We start from the raw sequence: 26,519 nt of genomic DNA, 5'->3' as shown, positions 1-26,519 counted from the left end.
GAATTGAAAGCATATGTTTATACAAAAACCTGTACATAAACGCTCATAGCAGCATTTTCATAATAGCCAGAAATTTGAAAAAAAATCCCACTTGCCTACTAAATGAATGACGTGTTGAATGTGGTTTAATCATACAATGGAATGTTATTCCACAATAAAAATGAATGAGGTGCTGAATCAAGTTACAGCATGACTGCACCTTGAAATATAAGTGAAAGTATCCAGTCACAAAGACCATATACTGTATGACTCCATGTATATGACGTGTGTCCAGCATAGACAAATCCATTGAGACAGAAATTGAGACAGAAACAGTTGCCTCTGGTTGGGGGAGGGAAGTTGGGGAGAAATGGTAATAAGTAAGGTATTTCTTTTCAGGGTGATAAAGATATTCTAAAATTGTGGTGATGGTTGTATAAGTCTGTGAATATTAAAACCATTATACTCTTTCAATGGGTGAATTTATGGTGTGTGTATTCTATTTCAATAGAGCTGTTAAGTAGTTTTGTGCAGAATGAATGAATGAATCTGCCCTTTCTAATAGCCTCCTGGCTTTTAGGGTAGACAAATCATGTAGGACATGCCACCTCAGCAGGTCCCTCCCTGGGTCTGGGCATCTAGACAGGATACTGTTTTGTTCTGGAAATGCAAAACATCCCGGACTCTGTCCCCAGGAGGCTATGGGAGACCTCATGGGGAAGGATGTCTTGGAGGACCAGACAAGGTCCTGGTCCAGAAGGAGATTCTGATGACTTTCTTTCCAGTTTTCTGCAGCTAGAGTGAAGCATTCTCTTAGTCAGCTGGCTCTGTCACCGCACCCGGGGTAATTATCCCTCGTTAGCCCCTCTGTATGTGTCATCTGCACATGTATGTAATTAAACTGAACTTAGGGCTGATGACTGGGCTGCATTGCATCATGCCAGCCTCAGTCCTAGTGCAGACAGGGAACAGGTTCTTCTAGAAGCTCAGGGTGGGTAGAAAGCCTGAGCAGCCAGCACTGAGAGGAAGAGGGTTGGTGGTGGCACAGGATGGCTCTGGGCTGCTTCACTCCTCATTCCCAGAGTAGTTAGGGCTGTGGTGGTTCTAGCCAGGGCTGAGGATGGCTGCTTGGTTACCCTCATTAGCCCGAAGCTTTGAACTCAGTGTGCCAGGGCCTGTGGTTTGGTGTTAAACCAAAGAAGTCTTGGGCAGCCTTCGAATGCTGTGGCATGGGCTGAGATTTGGGGAAAAAAACCAAGGGCAGGAGATGGATCTCCAGAATCCTGGCCTCTCAGAGTCTCAAGGTGTCAGAGGCGTGCCCCGAATCAGACACCTTAGTGAATGATTCAGAAAAGAGATGTCTGAAGTTGTCTCTGGATCCAAAATTCCATGAGTCTGATTGTGACCATCCACAGAGCACTCAGTCTGTGGGATGGCTCTACATAAATCACCTCAGTCCAGTCACAGAACCCTATGAGGTGGATCCTAGTCACAGTAATTTTTCTGTGTGATAGATAAGTGGCACAGTTTAATTATTACGCAACTCCTGATTGGCGCATAATAGAAATTCAATAAAGATTTGTTGACTGACTAACTGACTACTCAGATTTGTCTGGACATTGTGAGGGGATGCAAAAGAATCATTGTCAATAAGTTAGTGAGATATATTATTGAGTGCATATTATGGGAAATGTATAGGCATTCTTGGAAGGGAGAACAGATTACCTTGGATTTTTAAATGTTTGAGGTTAATTCAGATAAAAATCATACTGTTCAAATGGAATAAAATACATTGTGAGATTATATATTTACATATATGTAAAATATATTTACATGTATTACAAATATGTATATATACATACATATATATATGTGTTGACCTATGCCCCCGATGTTGGGTTCCTATCACCCAAAAGGGATGCTAGGAGAATCTTTTGTCCTAGTAGTCTTTTACCCCAGTTCCTTAACATAAGACTCCTAAAACCCTTGTAATTTCCAGGACGATAGGAATGTCTTTTGTCCTAATGAGGTTACTCTGGGTGGGTGCCTGAATGGCAGCTAGATGGGGGCTGGTCACCAGGGAGACCAAGTCATAATTAGAAGCTTAGAATTTTCAGCCAGTCCACCATTCTCTAGACAGAGGAGAGGGTTTGGGAACAGTATTAATTGATCATACCTGCGTGAGGAAGGCTCCATAGACATCCCAACAGAATGGGGTGTGGGGAGCTTCCAGGTTGGTCAACACATCCATGTACTGGGACGCACCCCAATCCACTGAGACACAAGCTCCTGCACTTGGCATCTTCCCAGACCTTGTCCTGTTTATCTCTTCATCTGGGGCAGTTCTTTTATTTCCTTTATCATATCTTTTAATGATCTGGTAAATGTAAGTATTTCTCTGAGTCCTATGAGCTGTTCTAGCAAATAATGGAATTTAAGGGAGAGGAGTCATGGGAACCTCCAATTTGTATTCAAACTAGAATTTGTGGGTACTTTCCAGTGGCATCTGAAGTTCGGGGACAGTCTCATGGAGCTGAGCCCTTAACTTGTGTGATCTGACATTATCTCAAGGTGGATGGTTTCAGAATTGAGCTGAATTGTAGGAAATCTGTCTGGTGTCATTGAATTGCTTGGTTTGGGTGAAAACCTCACATTTGGTGTCAGAAATGCTACAAGTGTGGTGGTAATGTGATAGTAAAGGAAAAACGGAGAAGGACTTGGGTTTCACCCAATACACATGTCTTTTATTTGTTTGTTTATTTGCTTGTTTATTTATATTGAGGTAATATTGGTTTACAACATTGTGTGTGATTCAGCAGCATAGGCCCACACCTTCTCTGATGCACATCCTCATACCACACTTATCACCAACGTACCCATAGTCCTCTACGATAGTCCGCTGTGCCCCTCTTCACACTGTTTTCCATCCTCCCCTTCCTGCAGATTCAATTTAAGTCAGTTTTCTGGGATTTGATATGGATTTGGTTTTATCTGATCCCTTATTTTGTTTATATTCCACATACAAATGATACTGTCTAGTATTTGTTTTTCTCCTCCTGAATTACTTCTTATAGCATTATCCCTCCAAATTTTATTTATGGTGTTGCAAATGGCAAGAGTTTATTATTTTTTTAATAATGAGTAGTATTTGACTATGGATATATACCACATTTTTCTAATCCACTCCCCTTACTTTGGGCATTTAGGTTATTTCCATAACTTGGCTATTGTAAATAGTGCTGCAGTGAGCATTGGAGTACATACATCCTTTCAAATTAGTGTTTTTGCATTCTTTGGGTAGATACCTAGGAATGGGATTGCCAAATCATATGGTAGATCTGTTATTTTTAAATTTTTGAGAAACCTCCATACTGTTTCCACAGGGATTGGACAAGTCTACATCCCCACCAACAGTATAAGAGAGCTCTTTTTTTCTCTACATGCTCACCAACACTTGTTTCTGGTCTTTTTGATATGGTCTAGTCTCACAGGGATGAGATGGTGTCTTACTGTGGTTACTGTGGTTACTGTGGTTTTGATTTGTATGATAAGTGATAAGAATTTTTTCATGTGTCCATTAACCATCTGTATGTCTTTTTGGAAAAGCATTTAGCTCCTTTGCCCATTTTTTGATTGGGTTGTTTGTTTTCTTTTTTTGAGTTGTGTGACTTCTTTGTAGATCTTAGATATCAGCCTATTGTCAGATGTATGATGTACAAATATTTTCTCTCATTCACTTGGGTCTCTTTTGTTTTGCTGATAATTTCTTCCACTGTGCAGAAGCTTTTTAGTTTCATATAGTCCCATTTGTTTATATTTACTTTTCTTTCTCTTGCCATTGTAGGCAAGTGCACAAATACATATCTGCAGCCAATATCATGGGGTGTTTTGCCTATTTTTTTAAATGCATTTTATGGTTTCAGGTCTTATATCCATGTCTTTCATCCATTTTGAGTCAATTTTTGTGTAAGGTGTATGGTTATCTCATTTCATTCTTTTACATGTTGCTGTCCAGCTTCCCCAACACTATTTTTGAAGAGACTCTCCTTTCTCCAGTGTATACTCTTGGCTCCTTTGTCATAGATTAACTGTCCATGGATGTGCAGATTTATTTCTCAGTTGTGTATCTTATTTTTGTTCTAGTAGCATACTTTTTTGATTACTAGCACTTTGTAGTATAGTTTGAAGTCTGTGAATGTGATGCCCACTCTTCCTGTTTTTTTATGTTGGGGTGGTATTGACTATTTGGGATCTTTGTGGTTTCATATGAATTTCAGTACTATTTGTTCTACTTCTTTGAAAAATGCCTTATTAGGGATTGCATTGAATCTGTATATTGCTTTCTGTAAGATGGCCATTTTAGCTATATTAATTCTTCCAATCCATGATCAGGGAATATCTTTCTTTGTGCTTTCTTCTATTTCTTTTAACAATGTCTTATAGTTTCATTGTATAAGTCCTTCACCTTCTTTGTTAAGTTCACTCCTAGGTATTTAATTCTTTTTGTTGTAATTATGAATGTGATTGTTTTCTTGATTTTTTTTCTCTTATAGCTCATGGTTTGCATATGGAAATGCAACTGATTTCTGTTAATTGATTTTGTGCTCTGCCACTTTATTATATTGACTTATTATTTCAGTTAGTTTTTTAGTGGTGTATTTAGGGTTTTCTGTTATATTGTCATGTCATCTGCAAATAGTGATAGTTTTATGTCTTCTTTTCCAAATTGGATTCCTTTTTATAACTTTCTCTTGCCTAATTGTTCTAGCTAGGACTCCCAATATTGTGTCGAATAGTAGTGGTGAGTGTAGATGTCTTGTCTTGTATTAGATCTTAGTGGAATATTTTTCAATCTTTTACCTTTGAGTTTGATAGTAGCTGTGGGTTTGTCTTAATGCCCTTTATTATGTTGAGGTATGTTCCATCAACCCCAAGTTTGTTTTTTAGGGTTTTTATCATAAATGGGTGTTGAATCTTATAAAATGCTTTCTCTGCATTGATTGATATGATCTTAGAATTTTTATCTTTCCTTGTGTTGATGTGGTGAATTACATTGATGGATTTTTTTGGATGCTGAACCCTGTTGTGTCTCTGGAGTAAATCCCACTTGGTCATGATGTATGATCCTTTGATGTGTTGAATTCAGTTTGCTAAGATTTTGTTAAGGATTTTCACATCTGTGTTCATGAGGGATATTGGTTATGTAATTTTCTTTTTCTGTGATGTGTTTGTGTTGGTATCAGACTGATATTGGCCTCACAGAATGCCTTACACAGACATCTTAATCCGGCTAGTGAGCAGCCAGTTTGCAATGTTGGTTTTAGACTCTAAATATGTTGAAAAGGTCCAATATCCAGACTACTGAAAAAAATTGTGTTGCATAATATTATACACTTCCATTTTAATGAGTGTTATCTCATTTAACTCTCATAACCCCACGGACACTAATGGGATATTATAATCCAAGGTATAGATACTCTCTTTGCTTTATAGATGAAGTAACTAATATTCAGGTAGTGAATTTACAAGTAATATAAAATTACTTGTAATTTACAAGTAATATTACAATTCAAAGTATTTAAAAAAATTTTTTAAACCATAGTCTAGTCTACATTTTTTAAATAATTATGTGATATTGCCTTATTGATAAGGAAGAGCTAGCTTGGAATAGAAAACCAACCACTGAGAAAATTGGAAACTTCTCTATATAAAAAATTGTCAAAAATTGTGAACAATTATAAGATACTGCCTTATGGATAAAGAGCTATCTTGGACTAGAAAACCAGTGAGAAAATTGGAAACTTCTTTATACAAAGAATTGTCAAGGCACATGTTCCAAGAATCTCTGAATGGACAGACCTTATTTAAAGCTTCATGAATTCTCTGGAAGACATATGACTGCTAGTATTTCCATGTCTGAAGTTGATATTGAAGTGGGAGATGTTAAGGAGGAGGAGAGCATAGCATTAAAAGCAGTTTTAGAAGTCAAACAGATTTGGATCAAACGCTCCTTCCAGCTTTGTGGTCTCAAGCTTGCTACTTATCCTTTTTGAGCCTAGATTTCCACTTCATCTGTAAAATGGAATGAAAACAACATATATTCCTAAGTTGGTATGGCAATTAACTAAGATACAGCACATAAATAGGGTTCAATCAACATTAGTTATTGATTTTCTCATAGCAAACTCCTAAGGTGAGGAGGAATTGATTTCTCACAGAAGGGTAAGCTCCTTGAGGTCAGGCACACCTTTGAACTGTCCCAGCTGTATTTTAGTGGTCTGAGCAGTACCCAGAACATGGCAATCATTGTTACAGATTTATAAAAAATTAAGAAGATTTCAGAAACAGAATGAGTTGGCTCTGATTTGGTAAAGTAGAAGGGAACACATCTCAGCAAGTGATCCATGCCCCATCTTTAGGGTTGTGAGCCCCATGTCATCTATTTTGTCTAAAGAAAGGAATCTAGGAATTATTACAGATAGTTTTGGGTACATCCTACTAGTGGGTGGGCCAAAGGATGGTCACAGTCCAAAAAAGTCAGTGGCATCTGAATATTCTTCAGGGAGGATTTTGGAAACCATCTAGAACCTTGTCCTGCACTTATATATTGCCCTTTACATAGTGCTTCCGTGCTTAAGAGGGCACCACCAGGAATGACTAAAAAAAAAAAAAAAAAAAAAAATCAGGACCCCCCCAGTGTGGGAAAATTGAAGCCTAATAAGGTAAACAATATAAACCTATAAAACCTGGAAGGCTGAACTGAATTCTGATGTGTTACAAAAGGGCACATCTTAGAGCTTGAAAGCAGTGAGTGAAGACAAATTGTAGGAAGACCTGTTTGTACTGTTTTAAGCCTACAGTAATAATGTCCAACTTCTATAAAGTACTTCAGTTCCCTAAGAACCATCTCACAAGACCATTTGATGTCTCTGGAGCAGGCAGAGGAGACATTAGCTCTGCTGGATCACAGTTGAAAAGACCAAAGTGGAGTTACTGGCCAAGGTTCCACTTTTGGGAAGCAGCCAAGCCACAGTGCGACTTAGGTCAATTTGCCTTGTCTCGATTAAGTGCTGCAGGTTGGACATGAAGATGTGCTCAAGAAAAGCATTCACATCTTCATCAATTTTATATTCATCATAGTATTAAGGGCCACTGAGACTGTTTTGGATGCTTCACTAATGTGAAGTACCCAGTCTTGGAGGCACTTTGACTGTGGCCCGGCTCAGTCAAACCACCAGTCCTGGGACTTGGCTCCTCTCTGGACTTTAGTGAGATTGTTACCTATCCTATATACGTTGGAGGACTGTCCTAAGGGCTAGATGAGATCAAGGGAAAGTGCTTTGCAAAGGTCTTAAATATCCATTACATTAAAAAAGAAATCATACTTCTCTAGGTGAATCTGTTCTAACCAGAGAAATATTTTGAGAACTGAAAATTCAGGCTATGTTTCCTTTCCAAAATCTGAATAACCTAGAGGGGAGATGAAACAATGGAGTTGCATGCACAAATATCTAAAATTTCTCAGGTTTAAAGTCTGGATCACTTTGTATCTTTTTTGAACGATTCCTATCTGAAAAGCAAAACATTCAAAATGGATAACATTTCCCTTTCACTGATCAGCAATATAAATGTCTATCTTTTGTTGACAGTTGGCAAAACACAACCTGATTAATCCCAGGACCTGCAGGGATTCACCTTCAATGACTTCACACTTTTCTTTTGCTCTGATAAAAACACACCTGAAGCAGCTGAAAAAATGAAGCTAGGAAAAGAATGGCTTCACAATAAAGTATTTCTTTTAAAATACTTTGAGTTGTCGTAAAGAATATAGTTTCTAGTAAGAATGTATAAATTTAAAAATTTAAACAATTGTATCAAAACAGTATATTAACATTAAAGAAAACTAAGTATAATAACCATTACTTCTCTATTATAACTGACATTGTCATGGTAAGAACAGAGATTAGAGGCAGAAAATGTGGCATTGATTGCCTTCATCGTTTATAAGCTGTTGACAAAGTGAATTTTATTTCTTTGAGTCTTTGCTTCCTAGTTGCCAAATGGAGAGAGTTAATAACCACATGTAATTCTGTTCTGAGGACAAAGTGAAATAATATATGTGCAAGTGCTTTGCAAATGTGAGTTATTATTTTCTGGTGTTCTTTTTTATTTTTAACCATGAAAAAGGATATACACAGTTTCTCATATATTTTATTTATTGCTCATTGCACCTGGTTTTGCTTTCTTTCTGGCTTCTAACCATCCATCTATTCTTGTCTTTCTTAGCAACCTTTGGAGCCATTTTCTTCTTTCTCGAACTGACTCCATTTCTCTTTCAGATTTTTCTGTTTCGTGGGTCTTTGGTAAGGAGCTGCTGACCACCTGATCTCCTTTATTGATCTCTTGTGCCACATTTCTCTACACAGACACCTATAGGCTCTCAAATTGAAAGGGACCTGATTTTTAGCTGAGTTCTAGGGGCCGTCTGGGAAGATGTTGCCCCACTTAGAAGTAACAGAGCCACTACAAAAGTCCTGTCCCAAATCTTAGGCCAGAGCTTTTCCCACCAAACTGCCAGCCAAAGGCTCCTTTCTTTGGGCATATAGTTTAGTCTCCATATCTACTTAGAGTATTAAATTAATTCTGTTCAATAAAATTTAGCAATGTATAATCATATTATAATGGCCACTCTTTCTGGCCAGGTCCTGTACCAAACGCTTCATACGAATGGTTTCATTGAACACATGTAGATTCTCTATTTGAGAGGTATTATATCCATTTTATGGATGGAAGCTGAGGTTATGAACTGGCAAGTAACTTGTCCATGGACACAGAGGTAGTATCTGGAAGAGCTGTGATTCCATATGCATCTGTTCTCAAAGAATGTTCCACAAAGCATACCACACTCATTGCTCTGAATGTTCTGGGTCTATCAGGCTCCCTCTGATGGCCCCAGTGTGCCAGACTTCTTGCTGTTTGCCTTTCTCACACCTTCTGGAATCTCACCTCCCCCAGAAAGCCTTCTCAGATGGATCAGGAGGGATTAACGACATTGCTGTCAGAATACGGGGTTCTCGTGGTCACAGTTGTAAGCTTCTCCTTCACCCTCATGTACTCTGTGAATGTTTGACTCCAGCTCTGTGCAGGTGGTCTCCTGTTTGTCTCCTTTGGGCTTTAGCCCTACTTGCCTGTCATCATCACTGGTCTGTTGGCAGCTGCTTTAATACTGTGGAAAAGTTAGCCACAGCCCAGTGGGTATTTCCACTGCTTGGTTTTATTTGAAGGAGAAACCCACACAAATATGGCTTCGGGGGCCCTCACTCTGGGCCCACACTTCAGGGGGCCATAGTGCCCGGGGGCCTTGTTTTGGAGAAATCCATGAGGGTAAAGGGGCTGAAAATAGCCTCCCACCAGGTGGAACAATGAGAAGACTGGGTATATTCAGGCAGGAAAGGTGCAGGCACAGAGCCACCAAAGTGTTCCCTCAAGGACAACTCGGGAACTGTGGGGAAACAGGTGTGGGTGAATCAAGAGGAACTGAAGCTGTGTCAAATCCTTCTTTGAAAACAGGTGGGATGGTGGTATTTTCTGCTTCCTTGAGTCGTCTGGGTATGGCTGTGAGGGCACAGAGGGTATCCCAGAGAGGACTCGGCTGCTCGGGCCTGGGAGCTCCTAGAAGGTAGGGCCAGCCTTCCTCGTTGCCCAGACCAGTCAGCATTGAGCAGGGTTCAGGCATCTTGTGGTGAGGGTGCCAGGGGTTCTGCCAGAGGCTGCTCACCGTGCTCATTCCATCTAATCCTGGATTTTTGATGATGCCGTGAGAGAACAGAGATGACAACGGCGGGAAGAACAGGGCTTTGTACTCTTCTGCCCCCAGTTGGTCCTGAACAAGACATGGAGGGACAGCGAACTCCTTGACTAAGGGAAACACTGGCTCCTGGGTTTAGGGTTCTAAACTCTCTGAAGCCCCGACCTGCTGTGGGGTCAGCAATGATCCTTTGGCCCGCCTCAGCTTTCCTGTTCACTTTTATTTTCTGTTTCCCCTGCAGCGTGTGCCTGGCTTCCCTCTCCCTCCATTATCCAACTGAGAGGCCCCAGATCATCTGAAGATGGGGGGCCTCAGGGGTCCCCACCAGCAGAGTCCCCTGTAAACCTTCCTAAGGGTAGGCTGAGGCCAGCTGGGGACCAGGGGCTACAGTTAACCTCATGGACTATTTTCTCTTGGCTCAAGAAGCAAAAGCCCTTCCTCCTTATCTGGACTCCCCTTACACTATCCAGGAGCACCCTTGATCAAGCACCTGCTGTGGGTGCATCCAGGGGAATGACCCTGATGGTCTGGGTTCATGGAGGACTGGATGTAGGGGTGGAAGGAGAGGCTCTGGAAAAGGTAAGGCCTGGCCCAAGGGATCTCCCCTGGTGACATTCCCTTGGGGTGGACTCAGTGTCTCCTCTTTGCCCGGCCTGACCTTTGAGTATGTAGTCCGTGTCCCAGCTCTCCTCAGACCTAGAGGGAAGCCCCTTGGTTGTGCACGGAGTGATGGAGAAGCTCAAAAGTAGGGTATAAAAAAGTTGGAGGGCCTTCCCTGGTGGCGTAGCGGTTGAGCGCTGGGCTGCGAAGCTGCCCACAGCCTCTGCAGCGCCGGTTCGATCCCTGGCCACTGGCGAGGGTCCCACATGGTGCGCAGACTTCTCCTGCCGCGCCCACTGCTCCCCTCAGCAGTGTACTTCATTGGTCTGCCTGTTCTGCTCCCCGCTCTGGCTCTGGTGAATTCTCTCACCCTCCCGCACTTCTAACTGTACCCAGTGCTTGTATAAATAAATGAATAAATTTAAAAAAAAAAAGAAAAGTTGGAACTCGGAGATTCCATAAAGGGAGCTGAGGAGGTAATTTAGGAGTGAGGTTGATGAGGCAGACTCAGGGAAGAGGTGCAGAGAGGCTCTGAAAGGCCTGTTTCCCAGTCTGGAACCTCAGGAAGTCCCAAGGCATTGTGTAGTGGCAGCTGGAGGGAGTAGCAGAGAGTCGAGTTTAGTTTCAAAATAGTAATGGGATCTCTGTTACTCCTCATTCTTGCTCCAAGTGCAAGCTCCTTTGCATGACTGATAGATATTTTTATGTAAAACTCCCCCCACTCCAGATGGAAATGACCCAGAGGTGGGAGATGACCAGGGTAGGAAGGAGCTGGTGACTGACCCAGGGTCCCGCTCAGGGGAAGGTGAGCAAGGGCAAATGAACACTTGGGTATAGTTGCTGCTGCTAACCGCTCAGTGGGGAGGAGTGGTGGGTCAGGGTCCAAGTAGGCATCCTGCCAGAGGGCAGCCAGATTGCTAGAGGGAGGGGGGCAGGGAATGGGGCTGGAGGGGAGAGAGCTAAAGGAAAGCGTTAGTCAGAGGCAGCAGAATAATGCATACAGGTATCTCCTTCCAAGGAGAGAGGGCAGGGCAGAGGACAGGGCCAGGTCTCCAAGGCCAGCTGTGCGGAAAGGTGTTGTGCCACTGTAGCACCTTCTCCTGGAAAAAGGAGAACTACCAGCCAAGAATTTTATGCCTTAGTGTCCCTCCCTATTGCTACCCTAGACCATCCTTCCAGGGTGGGGTCCCTGCCTCTCTGTTCTTTGCCTACCCTCACCTCCCAATAGCTACTGTGAGGCCTGGTGCTAAGCAGTCAATGCTTATTGAAATGAACTGGAGGGAATTTCCACAGGGGTCAAGTGGCTTGGTCAGCAAGGTCTCCTGATAGGTCAACCTGTGTCTGATAAAAACCACATAGCAGAGCAAGAATAAAACCAACATTTCATCAGAACCTACCCACATTCTCTGGTTTGATGTATCATCACTATTTTCCAGATGGGGAAGCTGAAGACCTCCAAGTTCACATAATGGCTGTTCCTCCCTCCTCTGACTGGCCCAGATCTGCAAGCCGGAACTCTTCCCAGAGGTCTGAGGGACCTTCAGGGAATAAGACTAGTGGTCCCCTAGTGGTCTGCCTGGGGGAAAGTATGGGAACCCTCAGGTCTGGCACCTGCTGGATGCAGAGTGGGAGTTCCCTGGGAGCTGGAGTAAGGGCTGGGTGCCTCCCTAAGTGAGAAGGCAGAGGAAGAGCAGATGACAGACTTGGGCATCCCCTCTGGACTGAGTGATCACATGGGAAGGATCCCTGTGCCACACTGGTGGGGGGAGCAGAAAGGATGTGGCCTGCGGCTGAAGTCAGCTCTCTGGGAGAACCAGGAAAGTGGAGCAGACAGTTTGCATTCTAAGCTAGAAGGTTCCATTTTCTCAAAGGTAAACGTGCAGAATAGTAGTGACTTCCTTTACGTCTTACTCAAATGTTACCTCAAAGGTCTGTGCCAGCCATCCTGTTTCAAATTGTAACTCTGCCTCCCTGCATTCTTGATCTTCTCCCCTGCTTTATGCCTCTCTCTGCCACTTCTCACTTTCTAATATACTGTGTTATCTACCTGTCAGCCTCTATCTATCTATCTATCTATCTATCTATCTATCTATCTATCTATCTATCTATCTATCTATCATCACCATCATCTATTTGTTTTTTAATTTATCTTTGTCTACCCCATCCCCACCTTGTATGCTAGTGCTAAGAGCAAGGGTCTTTGCCTATTTCGCTCACCATGTCCCCAGCACCAAGAACAGTGCCAGGCACATAGGAAATGCTCAATAAATATTTGTGGAGTGAAGGACGGATGAATAGAATTGTTGTCAGGATTAAATGCATCACTGTATGTGAAGCATTCAGGACCTACCTGGCTCCTCATTAGTGTCGCTGCTGCTGCTGTTGGGCCATGTGCCCTGTGCAGATTCCGCAGCTCTCTCCATTGTAAAATGAGGAGGTTGAATCACTAGAGGATCTCTTGAGCTTCCTTCAGTCTCATAGTCTGCAGTCCTCTGATCTTCGTGTTGCCAAATGTGCATTCAAGAAAGTCCTTCTCAAAGCTGCCTGGAGCCATTCCCAGCAGCAGCACTGTCGGGGCCAGAGGTGCAATGCACCCTTTTCTCTGCAGCTCCATTTCTTTTGACTCTGAGGATTGGAATGGGACCATGAGTCAGTCCAACATTTCTTGGAAGGGTTTCCACTCAGATATTTATAGGCTATATTTTTATTGACTTTGATGTGTTGCTTTATAACATTTTACTGTTTTCAATAGAGGCAATTCATTACGTGCATAAAGGCCATTTGATTTTAACTTATTACACATTTTCCTAGAAAATAAGCAAAGTTCCTAAAAAAATTTGCTAGACCACACGGCCCTGATTTAGAATTTAGATGCATGTGGTCCTTGGAGATGAAGGTTCGCACTGTCACACTGTCCTGCTTCTGCTGGAGCTCTGGTCTCTGGCCCTGGACACCTGTGGGGCAGGTCATACCTCAGAGGGCTCAGAGGCACCTGTTTTAAGGGTTTGGGTAAATAGGACTGAGACTGTCCACACAGGACCTGGACCCCTTTGTTTGGGACCCCCTCTCCAAGAGGCAGTCTGGAAGTCTGGGTTTCCCCACAGCTTCCTTTGTGGGGGCAGTTTCACACTCCGCGCATTTGGTATTCGCTGAGTAACTGGGATGGCCTGGGAGGAGGGGCGAGGGACAGGTCTGGCTAGTTCTGCTTGTTGTTGATACTTGGGATTACCTCACACATCCCAACCGGTTTCCCCGCCCCATTTGCTGGGGGCTGGCCCTTAGCCCTCCAGCCCCCTTTTCTCCACATGCCGGGGAAGCCAGGGGCCAACATGGACCTTCCTGTCGACACCAGCTGAGCTTGAAAGCCTCAGCTCTCGGAAGACCATGGAAAGGGACAATAGTCGGGTGAGTGTGTCTCTGAGCCTCGGGCCAAAACCTTTCGGTGCTGAGGAACAGGGACTGGCTGGGAAGTAGGCGGGGCACAGCCACCTGTATGCCCCAGGTTTGGGGGTTAACTGAATATGTCCTCCTAATGTGAAGCAACTTGGGTCTGAGATCTTTTGGCCTCCTTTTATCATATAGATTCTTTCAAGGGACCCCTGGGAAGGAAGCTGATGAGATTGGGTCTGGTCAGGAAGTACTCTAGGGCTGTGTGGCTGAACATGGGCTCCTGCTGTGTAGCCTGCAAGCACCCTAGCCAGTACAGCTACGCTTTAGGCCATTCCCTTTGCTAGTTTGAGACTCACAGAACTATAGATTCTAACTGGGTTTCAGGTTACCCTGGCCAACCTAGACTCATAAACCATCCTAGAAAAAAAATATTGCTTTCTATGAGCACTTAATATTTCAAGATTTTGCTACTTTCTTTGGTCACTTGTTTTAGGGTGTAATAGCCTTCATGTTTGGAAAGTGCTTCCTATACCTAATCATAATTCCTTCTGCTACAACTCAGATTTCTTCCTTTGTCTGTTCTTGGTGCTGGTAGAGCACAGCTAGAGTGTTCTCTGTGGAAAAGTCAATTATATGCACAAGACGATTTCATAGGTTTTTGTTCAGTGGGGCCAGATTCTTTTCCTGAGGGACATTCTTCTTGTGCTCTGATTTCTCATTGGGGTTTGTGTTCTGCTCCCTCTACCGCTTTGGTTTTTCTTTTTTCTTTTTTTAAAGATTTATTTTTATTTATACATACAAGAACTGGGGTACAGGCTGGAGTTGTGGGGGGTGAGAAGATTCACCAGAGACAGAGTGGGAAACAGAACAGGCAGATCGACTGAAATACACTGCTGAGGGGAGCAGCGGGTGAGACAGGAGAGGTCTGCTGCGCCATGTGGGTAGCTCCCTGGCCGGGGATCAAACTTGTGCTGCAGTGGCTGTGGTGAGCTTCATAGGTTGCGTCTTAACCCCTTGAGCCACCAGGGAGGCCCCGCTTTCGTTTTTCACTGATGTGGTATAATATGGGGCTGTGGGAAGGATGGGCCAGCAATGGGATTGAGAAGCCTCAACTCAGCCTGTTCTGGCTTACACTTGGCATGTGGTCTATTCTGAATCCTAGATGTGTTTCTGCAAAATTTACCATCATTTCTCCAACTGTTCTTCCAGCCTGCTCCTGACTTCTCTTGCCCAGGAGTCCACCCCTGCTCTCTGCTCTGGTCTCCTTGATTTGCATCTCTGACACACTGTGTTCATTTGGCTCTAGGCCTCTGGGATTCACTGGAATCTCTGTAAGCAGGAAGGTGTGCATAGGGAAGAACGGAGTTTTGCTTGGGGCTTGGGGTGGGTGAACCACAGGTTTTACGGTATGTTCCTTGTGAGACATGGGTGTGTTCCTTGGTGATGTGCTGGGAACCCTAAGGAGATGGCCCAAACACAAAGGGTGAGAAGACTGATCGGTCCAAGGGGTGCCTGCTCATGGTGGAGGTAGATGTGATGGGGAAGAGTGATGGGGGATATCTGCTGAAGAAGATCATTTTTCCAGAGTCAGGGACAAACATGGGAGGTCACTGGAGGGTGCTAAAATTTGCAGGCTCCATCATTGATGGAACAGTGGGCATACCGATTCATTCATGAATTAAGCAACAAATAGTGTGGTAGGTGCCATGTTCATTCTGGACTTATCTTGGAATGAAGGAATGGAATTAAAACTTCCTTATTTGGGCCTCCCCGGTGGTGCAGCGGTTGAGCGCTGGGTTGCGAAGCTGCCCGCAGCCTCTGCAGCGCCATTTCGATCCCTGGCTGCTCCTCGGCCACTGGAGGAGGGTCCCACATGGCGCGCAGACCTCTCCTGCCGCCCGCTGCTCCCCTCAGCGGTGTGTTTCGTCAGTCTGCCTGTTCTGCTCCCCGCTCTGGCTCTGGTGAATTCTCTCACCCTCCCGCGCTTCTGACTGTACCCAGTGCTTGTATAAATAAATAAATAAATAAATCTTTAAAAAAAAAAAAAATTCCTTATTTAGGGATATTAAATCTAGCCCCTTGGTTAAGGTGGAATCAGATAGTCAACCTGAGGAGGTGGTAGGAATTGCTGCCTGAGACCCTTAATCTTATCTGCAGCAGACTGCTTAATATAGATTAAATAGAATGGGTACAGATAGGGAGAAAATGTTCATATGCCTTCCTGACCTTCTCACTGAGGGCTTCATTGCAGAGAGAGGCACTGTGATTTTTGTCCTTCTGCTCCATGAAGTTGAGGAAGATGGTGGTCAAAGAGCTTAAACCTGATAAAGTTCCTGTGAGAGCTGGTTGGTTCTTTAGAATCATCTTGGAGGGGTGCTGCAGAAGGGGAAGTTGTGTGATGAGGTAGACAGAGCATTGTCCAAGTTCCAGGTCAGTTATGACTGGGAAAAATCACTTAACTTTCTGTTCCTTGGTTTCTTCATCTATAAAATGGAATAAGAATATATCTACTTCAAGAAGTCTTAGAATAGTGTCTTTCACATAGTAAAGCTTTTTTGGGGGGGATAGTATTAGGCATAGATGATGAATATAGAGATAGAGGTATATTCACAAAATGTTAATACTTATTGTCATGATCATTACCATATCATCATCATCATCATCATCATCATCATTTAGGGTCTATTCCTGACACCTCTAAAATTTTTGCACAAATCTCTCTCTGTCGTTCATTTTCCCCACAAAGAAAGCTGGACAAATTGCCCCCTGAAGGCCCTCTCTGATCCCATGGTAATCTCTGGAATTATATAGAAATCCTGAAATTACAGATTTGCCTCAGTGGATATGTGCTTTTATTCTTGAAAAATAGTATGTATTTTGTGTTTCTTCAAAATGAGTCAGGTTCTTAATCCTTAAAGAGATGCAATGCTTATTAAATAAAGACTGAAATAGACCCACTTGATAAAGCAATAGTACTTTGCTGAGAGGATTTTCTAATATTGGCTCTTCTTAAAGTGGAGCAGGCTGTGGTGTTGGGCTGATTGAAAGATACTTTAAACTTAAGAATGACTGGAGGTCCCAGGGCTGGTTCAGGATGGGGTACCCTCCTCAGAGGAGACTGGGTAGGTTCCTAAGGTGACAGACCAGTATCACAGATGAATTTGCCATCCCTCCAATCCCCAGGCACCCTCAGGATTCCCAGATGCTGCCCTTTGCCCCTGCAGGCATGCAGCCCTGACCTGGCACCTCTTGTGTCTCCTGTTATCATGGTGCTGAGCAGCCTCCCACCTGGCCCACCTCAGACTGCCTCCCCTGCCTTGTCCCTGTGACTTGGCAAATGGGAGCACGGATGTGTGGGAGTGTGTGTACGGCAGGACTCCAGGCTGGGGTGCTAGGCGGGAAGGCCATTGATGTAACAATAGCCACTTAGCTTAAGTGTCTTGTTTTGGTACAATAGCTTCCTCTTGGTACAGCAGCTATGGAGTGGACTGTGCTTTGTCAAGCAGCCAGGTGCTGGGAAAAAGCACAAGAGAAGCCAGGGTGGGCAAGCCAGGAGGAGGCCTTGGCAGCATAGTGGAGGCTGGTTCCTTTCCAAAGGAAGCAGTACCTGTGACTGACTGGAGAGTCCAAACTGGGGCCCACTTCCCTAGTATTGGCAGGCAAGTGGTATGGGGAGAAACTGAGGCAGTAGGTTGCTGGGAAATTCAGTGTTATTTCCTTGACAATAGTTTAAATGTTCTTTATACTGATGAATGAATAAACAAAAGAACAAATGAATGAATGAATAAGGTGTTTTTGATTCTCATCTAATGAGACTTTTTCATGTGTATATGAACATCCTAAACCAGAAGGAACTAGACCAGTAATTTCAAGTTCTTTGTAGCAGTGGTGCTGTCATTCAAATAGAATCTTTTTTTTTTTTTTTTTTTAAGATTTTATTTATGCAAGAACCAGGGTAAAGGCCATATCTGTGGGAGGGTGAGAGGATTCACCAGAGAGAGATTGGGGAACAGAACAGGCAGACTGACGAAATACACTGCTGAGGGGAGCAGTGGGCGAGACAGGAGAGGTCTGCAGCGCCATGTGGGACCCTCGCCAGCTGGCCAGGATCGAACTGGCGCTGCAGAGGCTGCGGACATCTTCACAGCAGGGGAGGCCCTCAAATAGAATCTTAAGTGGATTCCATTGTATAACATCTTAGAACACTGAAAAGGGAATCTTCTCTGATTGAAGTGGGATAGAGGACTTATGGCCCTTTGCTATTAAACTGATCTTGGAGGTATCTTCTTAGAACCTCCAGTGCTCTTTGGAACCCTATTTGAAAACAGTTGATTATCCAACCTTTTCATTTTATAGAAAAAGCAGCAGAGACCCAGGGAAGGCTATGACTGCCCTAGCATTACACTAGTTGGCTAGGAGCATGGCTCCCTGTGCCTCCCATGCCTTGGGACACTGGCCTCTTAGTCCTGAGTGGGTTTGATTCCAGCTTCATGGGGGTCCCTGAGATAACAGTGCGTGTGGTGGGGGGGATGGTGGGAGACTGCTGGCGACTGAGTGGAGAAGGTGCTTGGGGAATCTGCCTGTGTTCTCAGGGGATCCTGTGTTTATGGGGTTTCTCAGTTCAGGGAGGGAGGATGGGAGGGAACCCTGCACACCAAGAGGAACAATGAAGATAGGCTGAGCAGTGAGGATGAGAAAGAAGCCGTGATCCAATGCAGCCCAGTCCAGACCAGGTCCACAGAGGCCAGATCAGTCCAGCCCAGACTGGAAGTGCTTCATTACCCCCTGCTATGGCCCAGACCCTCACCCCCCCTCCCACACACCCCAAGCTCTCAGTGGGGAAGGAGGCTTTTCAGGTTCTGTCAGAGGGATTGCCTGAGCTGTCATGGTGCTCCCTAGTGCTTTCTACCTAGCCTGGTGTGCTGGGTGCCCACCCTTTGAATGTTCCCGATGTCGGGGTCACTGGGAAAGAAACTGTTGGAGGGACCTAAGTCTGGTGAAGGGCCCTTTCTCATTGGAGCCTGATAAGGGGCAGGTGGAGGAAGAATGGAGATGTATAGCCACCCAAGCATGGGCAGGAGCCAGAAGATCAGGATTCTGGCACAGTCTCCAACTGGCTGTGTGATCTTAGATAATTCACGTTGCCTTTCTGAGCCTTGGTTACCTCATCAGTAAGGTAAAGGAGGACTAGAGGGCTTTCAGGATCTTCCTAGCTCTGACAACCTGTACTGTGCCCAGGCTGCCTGGGATGGTGGCTTTATGATGAGAGGGTCCAGGGTTGAGGGTGGAGGCCCAGTCAGCTTGTGCTGGATGTGCAGGGGCTGATCAACCTGGTCTTACATTATGAGTTCAGGTTGTAGCTGCTGCTGCAGGAGGGCAGTCTTTAAATCTAGCACACCTTTTAACTGGGTACTTCTTCCTGTCTGCTGTGGCCCTGAGTGATCCACATGCTCTGACCCAGAGTTCAGGTGGCCACCTGTGGTTGGAGAACAGTCTCTATGTAAAGCCCTGGGTTCAGTCCATAGCAGCAGCCACATAACCACTGAGATGAAGCAATTCCTGCGGCGGCTGTGACATCAGCCAGCACAGAGGGCTCCTGTCCTCCATGACTGGACTTGCAGGAGACTCAGAGAGGCCAAAGGCAGGACATATGTAGGGGCTTGTTAACTTACTCCCATCCTGCACCAGGTAAAAGCCCAAGGGACAGAGTCAACAGTCTCAGGAAACCATAAAAATGCCCCCTTCACCTTAGGATAGGGAATCTACCCTGGTAGCTGTAGGACAGAGAGCACTGGACTAGGTACAAGGGGCTTTGGGTTTTTCCCTACTCTGCTCTAAGATGACTGACTTTGGACAAAGCACACAAATGCTTTGGGCCTCTATTCCCTTATCTGCAAAATGGGAATAATAATCCTCATCAGCGCCTGTGCAGGAAAGTGCTTGAAAAAAGCAAAGGACTCCTCTTATCAGTTCTCTCCTGCTCTGTCCCTCACTGCTTTCCTGTGGACTCCAGGCCCACCTGCTTTCCAGTCACACTGTCTCATGCCCCAGAACATTCTGTGGGCCAGACAAGTTTTGAATGGGGGCCCCCAGGAATTGCAGAGGCACAGATAGAGGGGAGTGGTGAAAACTTGGGGTATCAACCTGGCTGGTGACAGGATGAGGGTTCCCAACTCCATTACTCCAGGCAGTAGCCCCAGAGATCACTCAGGGGTGGGTAGAGAGGAGAGACAGGGCAGGGAAAGAGTGACTGGCAATATTAGGGAGCCCTACAGTTATCTACCCACTGACTCTTCCCTACTGGGAAGTCTGGGGAACCTCTGATCTGTTAAGGAGATCCTGGAGCCCTGGCCCAGGAGTTGGTCATCTGAGTTCCATTCCTGGATCTTCTGTTCACTGCCAACTGCTAGCAGTTGGGCTGGTTCTGGCCCAGACTCTGCCCCATGTATCTCAAGATCTTGGGCAAGTGGTCTCCTCCCCCTTCCTTCCCCACTTGCTCAAGGCACCTGCTCTGAGGGTGAGGTCAGGCCTCTAAGAGGGAGGCTGGCATCTCAGCCACTGCTCTCCAAGAACCAAGGAAAGGAAACGAGTTACTGCTGCTGCAGTAGATTAGCCATCAGGAAGAATGTCTAATCTCCCCCCAGGGTGGGGCGGCCGTCTGTGAAGTGGGCAGAAGGGTGGCTGTGGAATCACCTCTTCTGGTAGTTCCTGAAAATGAGTACTCCTTCTAGCCTCCAGTTTTGGGTGGGTTTGGGTTGATGTTCAGGGCCATGGGCATAGAGAAGGTGGTCTTTCTCTGAAGGCCGCTTTCCTTTGGTTTAGGACTGCCCCTCATCCTGCTGTCCCTGCTGGGGTTTGTACCTCTTCACATGGCACTTGGGGTCCCACAACTCTCTTCTTGTCCTGGTCCATCTGATACCAGAGCACTAGCTCTACTAAGACCATGGCCTGCAGGGTCTCCTTTTTGAGGGATATTGCCCTTTCTACCTCCCATCCCCAGCTTCCCTTCTATCCCCACACCCCACACTTCCCAACCCTGGGAAGACTTTGTAGTGGCTCCTGAGGCTCAGAGTCAACAGTTTTAAAAGTCCAGCTGGAAACTTCCCACTCTTCCTGGCTCCCCGGTGCTGAGCCTAGGACACAGCCATACCAGCCACGTATAGAGTACAACCTCCCTCCAGGCCTGGAGAAGAGGGACCCATGCAGTCTCCTGACTGAATCCTGGAGCTCACTTCCTCGGAGTCTCTCCTCCCTGTTTCCCGACATCCTCTGCTATGTGTGGGCAATTCTGGACTTGCCTATAATGGAGTGAGGGACAGGAGATCTCTCTGCCTTTCTGGCCATCCCTGGCTCTCCACCATCCTGTGCTTTGCCAGTCCCCTCTCTGACTCCTGCCCAGTGCTCCGGCCTCACAAAACATCCCTCTCCTCCAGATCTTCCTGTGGACCTCTGCTGCCTGCACACATATCAGCCCCCTCTCCTTCAGTCCTGGTCCCTCTATTCCTTCCCATCATCATGGGGTAACACATCCAGGTCATGGGTCCTGCTCAGGTGGAAACAGCCTGAACTGTTGACTGGGAATCAGAAGATTGTGCTAGAGTCCCTACAAGACCACCAGTCAGTTTAGGGGTTGTTGGCATGCAGTTTAGTCCCTCTGAACCCCTCTTTCATCATGTATAAAGTGGGAATGATAATTCCTGTCTAGCTGGCTAACTAGGAACTTTGTAAAAATCACGCAAATCACATGAAAGCACTTTGCAAATTATTAACCCTGAAGAAATGAAGGATGTTACTGCAAACATCTGAGTACTGTTGGTCCAGGCAACTTGCTTGTAGCAGGTCTGGTAAGAATCCAAGTCCTTCCTCTTACTTGAGTGTGCGTCTGGGCATGTTCCTAACCCCTTCAGGCCTTAATTTCAAAATCTATTAAAATGGGCCAATAGTACCAACTGCAAAGAGCTGTTTTGAGGTTGAAATTGTATCAAGTAAGGTGCCCAATGGGCTGTTACCTCTACTGTGGTGATTCACATTGATAGAGCAGGCTCTTGTGTTTATTGTGTGTTTATCTGGGGTAAGGAGGCAAGATGAGTCCCATCTTACATGAAGACAGACACTCAAGTGTTACCTTACTTGCCCAAGGTGACCCAGTTAGGAATAGATGCAGTCATATTTCAACACAGATGCTTCTATTTCAAGCCCAGATCTTAAACAGATAAACAAGCACCCACCTTCAAAGCTAATGGTGGCCAAGTCCTCACTTGACATGTCTCATCTATCACTACAATGCTATGACCTGGGGACTGACTCACCTCGCAGAGAAGGAAACCAAGATGTCAGAGGTTAAATCGCTTGTCCAGAGTCACCAGCTCTGTGACAACTGTGTTGCTGGGGCTCCCATCCCTAGGGTTCCTGAAAGTCCACAGGGCCCAACTGTGGTTCCCACTGGAAAGTTCTACAAGACCCTTATGGGAACGCTCAGTCCCACCCCAAGACTCCCTGTGGCACTCTCAGGGCTGCAAGAGCCCTGTGCAGAAAATTCAGGGAGAAGATTGAACTTGAGGCTCTTGCTGCTGACAACAGAAGGCAGGGGATCGAAAGCACTCAGACTTGGGGAGAATCCTGACTATTTAATTCTGGGCAATCTGAGCTCTGGTCCTTAGTTTCCTTATCTGTAAAATGGGTTTCTAAAAATACCAACCTCTTAGGGAGGACTTCACAAGGCCATAGATGAGGAATTTTTATTGTGAACTCTAGTACCATACATATGTGTGCTGTTACCATTTTATTGTATTAGATTATGACAATTCCCCCTGGATTGGGGAAGAATTATAGAGTAAACATAACGGTGGAGGGAGGCCTGGCAGCCTGGTCAGGGTGCTACAATGCCAGGGTGCTGGGCAGTTGCCAAGGCTCAGGCAGGTTACCGCTGGTGGGAGCACAGAGCTTTACGAGGGCTCTCAGGAAGGGGTATTAGTCTGACTTTTATCCAGCACCCTCTTTTCTTCCTAAAATGAGCTCACACCACCTTTCAGCCTATTGGTCACGCCCTATGACTTAAATCTCTGCACGGCTGGTGCTGTATGTGCCAGCGCAAAAGGGCAGAGAAATAATCACTTCCTGTGAAGCTGCTGTGTGTGCCAGGTATGTGCCTGGGTTTTCCTGTTTTATCTGTTGAATTTTCAGAATTGTTAATCATATTCTACAGATTAAGAAAGAGAAAAAAATACTACACTTGATCTTAACCAAAAGGCCAAGAAGCAATAAGAGAAAAAATAAAGTGGCTTATTTAAGGTGACCTTGCTAGACCTAAAATTGGTACCCTGGTCACCTAACTCCAAAGCGTTGCTGTTCATTATGCATTCTGTATTTCATCATGGCTGCTTACCACCTCTCTTTGCTCCCAGCCCCAGTCCTGTTCCCCTTGAAGCTTCCAGGGCCTACCTAGTCTTCACTATCTGAAATCTGGTTCTGGACAATAGGGAGGAAAGTCTGCTCTGGTCATCTGGGACAGCAGCTGCCTTCAATTCCCTACACACATGCAGTTGGAGCATCGGGACTTGTGTGTATTTGCCCATATCCAGCAATTGCCTCAGTCCCTCTCAGGGATAGTTTCTCCTGTTCCTTGCCCCTGGCAAGCCAAGTGGGTCAGAAGCTCAAGATTCCAACTTGAATTCATCCCAAAGCCCCCAGAAAAATGAGAAAGTGATCAAGCCAATTATCTCCAACTCTTAGAAGCAGGAATTGGAAAAAAAAAAAAAAGCACAGTAGGTAGGGATGATGGTGTTCACTTGGGCTGGATGTTCTAGTGAGGGGGACTTTGTAATCGCTGGGCTGCTGGTAATAATGTCAAATGCTTTTAAGCACAGAGTTAGGTAAGGAATGGAAACAGATGCCAGAGGTCTGGAGCCTCTGTCTCCTCAGCACAGCCCTGCTGGCTCTGCCTCAGTGCAATGCAGGCACGCCTCCCCCACCATTCCTGCTGCTCCCCTGAGGCCAGCCCCTCCCAAGCAACCAGTGGTTCTCAGCTGAAATTATAATGAGGGTTAGAGGTGGCCTCTGGGCCAGGTCAGTTCCTATGGCCCTCGCCCTGCTCTGAGGACTTCTAGAAGGGGCTTAAGAAGCAGAGCTGGAGTACGGAGGGCAGAGAGATCTTTGGAAGGTGCCGGAGGGAGGAGAGGAGAGCCTAAACTGGGAAAAGGGACCAGGGCTTTGCAGACCAGGGCTTTGCAGACAGCAAAATTTGCTCAAGCTGTTCTGATCAGCTCTGACTTCCCATCAGCTCCCTTTCCCAGGAATGGGACTAAAATTCACTGTTTGCCTGCTATGACCCCCTGCTGCCTTATCCTCAGGGAGGCAGCAGGGATCCATGGTGCTGAGCACGGCCTCCAGAGTCCATGTCTTGGACTTCCATCCCTGTCCTGCTTCTCTCTAGCTATGAGAGCTTGAACAATTACTTATCTCTCTGCTTCTTTCCCCCTGTGCAAAATGGGGATAATAAGAGTTCCTACTGCAGAGGGTTGTTCTGAAGATTAATGAGTAAATATATATAAAGCACTTAGTAAGTTCTCTCTAACTATACATTGAAGTAGTAAAGCTAAATAAGCTACTCCACCTGCAGCTGAGTAAGGTTAAGCATCTTGTCCAAGAGTGGTGGAGTTGAACCCCAGCAGATACCTGTCTCCTGCATCTTGCCTCTCCGGTTTCCGTGAGGGATGGATGTGTGTGTGCACCTGCATGGGTACATGTATATGCATGCAGCACGCATATGTGTGAATTGTGGTGTTGCTGAGAGAGTGGTGAGGTACAAGGCAGGTCAGGGCTTTTATGAAGTAGTGCTTTTCACACTTTTTGATGGCAGCTTATAGTAAGATTGATGTCTTATAGTCTAACACATGTGCATTGGGAAAAAGGGCAGGCTGTAGGAAAGTCCAGGGAAGTGAAGAGGCAGAAAAGGTTACTTCCCTCACTGGGGAGCATGTGTTAAGCCACCTCCAGAGTGAGGGTCCAGATCCTCTTCTTTGGGGATCCCTAGACACATGTAGCCAAAACCCCCAGGGAAGATGATCCATTGTCCCCTGCCCACCTCTGCAGGTCCCTGTGATGGGGGACTGTGGGGAGCTGGGGACAACTCTAAGCTTTCATTTCATTTTTGCGCTCTTTTCTTCTCAGATGCTTCCCTGGCCAGGGCCTCCGCCCCTGCCCAGCCAATTGCCCCGTTTATCTCCTAGCTCAGCAGGCCTGACAGCTGGGTGGGGTGTCAGGGGAACAACCTAAGGATACCCTTCACTCTGCCTCCAGAATGCTTCCCCAGCAAGGACGTCTCCAGCCCAGGCATCCCCAGGACAGGCGTCGCCGGCCCGGGCATCGCCTTTCAGGTCATCATCAGGCAGGTCATCATCCACCAGATCAGCCTCCGTAACAGCCTCGCCAACACGAGTGTACCTTGTAAGAGCAGTACCGGTGGGAGCCGTGCCAGTCCGGACAGCTCCTGCTAGGTCAGCGCCAGCCACCAGGGCTGCTGGGGAGAGCCCAGGTAAGGGGGATACAGCAGGGAAAGCAAGAGGAACAGGAAAGCAGCCCAAGTGTGGCAAGAAAATCTCTGCGCTATGAGCTGGGACTATCTGTGCCTCCTCTACCCCTGGGATAATGAGTGTGGGAAGAAGGGGGAATGGTCTGTGGTATATATACAGTGAGGGAACTGGGGGGGGGTGGGCACCAAAAGGAGCAAATGCAAGACAGAGGAAAACTGGGGGGAAATGGAGTAAAGGTATAAAGCAAGTGAAAGTTTGGAGGCTGCGCTGTCAGAGCGCAGATTTCAAGAGCAAGGACTCCTGGTTAGAGACCATGGTTCTTGGGCTGTTGCCTTGCTGGGGGCAGCGTGTGAGCAGGGTCCTGATGAGTGAGTCCATCTGTGAGTGGAGGAGGAGAGGGGCAATGTGACAAGGCAGGCTTCCCACCCCCAACTTTCCAAATTGTGGCTTATCTGATTCAGCTGCTAGGAAGTCAGAGCTGCTGAATGGGAATGGCTTTGGCCTTAAGGAAATAGTATCATGCCCATCCCAACTTGGCCCTCCTCTTGTCCTAGACTTCAGACTGCCCTTATGTAAAGGCAGGAACAGGGCACTGAGCAGGTTTTCTGATCCAGCAGACCAGGTGGCTTTTGCATGTCTTTCATTTAGATTTACCAGGCACATGGCAGGCAGGGGTGCTGGGGGGCCGGGAGGCTGGCAGTCCTCCCAGCCCGCAGCAAATCCTCACTCTATCTGGGCTCTCTGGCCTTCTCTCTGCTTCTCTTCTTCTCTCGGCTTCTGCTGGTGTCCCCGTGACGCCACCCTTAAAAGCCCAGTCTTAGCCCAGGTGAATCCCATCTACATACGCCCACACCCAACTCCAGGTGCCCGCCATCAGGCATGCATTCAGGACCACACGTTTCCGTCATCTATCCTAATGGTGGGAGGGCAGAAAAGCCTGATACTTTTTACCTTACCCTGCACCCTACCACCACATAAACAGGCTTGGAGGAACATCCAGAGTTGGGGCACACCTCACATTCTTGCCCTCCCAGGGGTTGGTGATGCACTTTGTTGCCAGGACCTTTGGAATCACACACACTTTGTTTGAACCCTTACTCTGCTACTCACTAACCAAGTAATCTTGATCAAGTTATTTAACTTCCACAAACCTCAGTTTCTTCATCCATAAAATGGGCATAAGACCACCCAGCTCACAGATGCTGTGAGAA

The 26,519-nt window shown here is 45.9% G+C and overlaps 1 protein-coding gene and 1 long non-coding RNA gene across 3 annotated transcripts in view; one reads left to right on the top strand and one right to left on the bottom strand.

Annotated features, from left to right (window-relative positions):
- Positions 1–12,991: 12,991 nt before the first annotated feature.
- LOC129145467 (uncharacterized) lies at positions 12,992–17,133 on the bottom strand. The gene is made up of 3 exons (XR_008551048.1): positions 17,017–17,133; positions 16,004–16,260; positions 12,992–13,012 (listed from the first exon to the last, which is right to left on the bottom strand). It is a non-coding gene; the product is annotated as an uncharacterized LOC129145467 (long non-coding RNA).
- TMPRSS13 (transmembrane serine protease 13) overlaps positions 13,665–26,519 on the top strand; it is a 28,063-nt gene continuing 15,208 nt past the window's right edge. For both annotated transcript variants that reach the window (XM_037505359.2, XM_054693133.1), the window contains exons 1-2: positions 13,665–13,792; positions 25,076–25,310. In XM_037505359.2, the coding sequence (XP_037361256.1) occupies positions 13,772–13,792; positions 25,076–25,310 (256 nt within the window). In that variant the 5' untranslated portion in view covers positions 13,665–13,771. The remainder of the gene's footprint in view (positions 13,793–25,075; positions 25,311–26,519) is intronic.

The sequence above is a fragment of the Talpa occidentalis genome, unplaced genomic scaffold, assembly GCF_014898055.3.
Source record: "Talpa occidentalis isolate TD23 unplaced genomic scaffold, MPIMG_talOcc4v2.1 talOcc4.12, whole genome shotgun sequence".
Lineage (NCBI taxonomy): Eukaryota > Metazoa > Chordata > Mammalia > Eulipotyphla > Talpidae > Talpa > Talpa occidentalis.
This window is presented reverse-complemented; position numbering and strand designations above follow the sequence as displayed.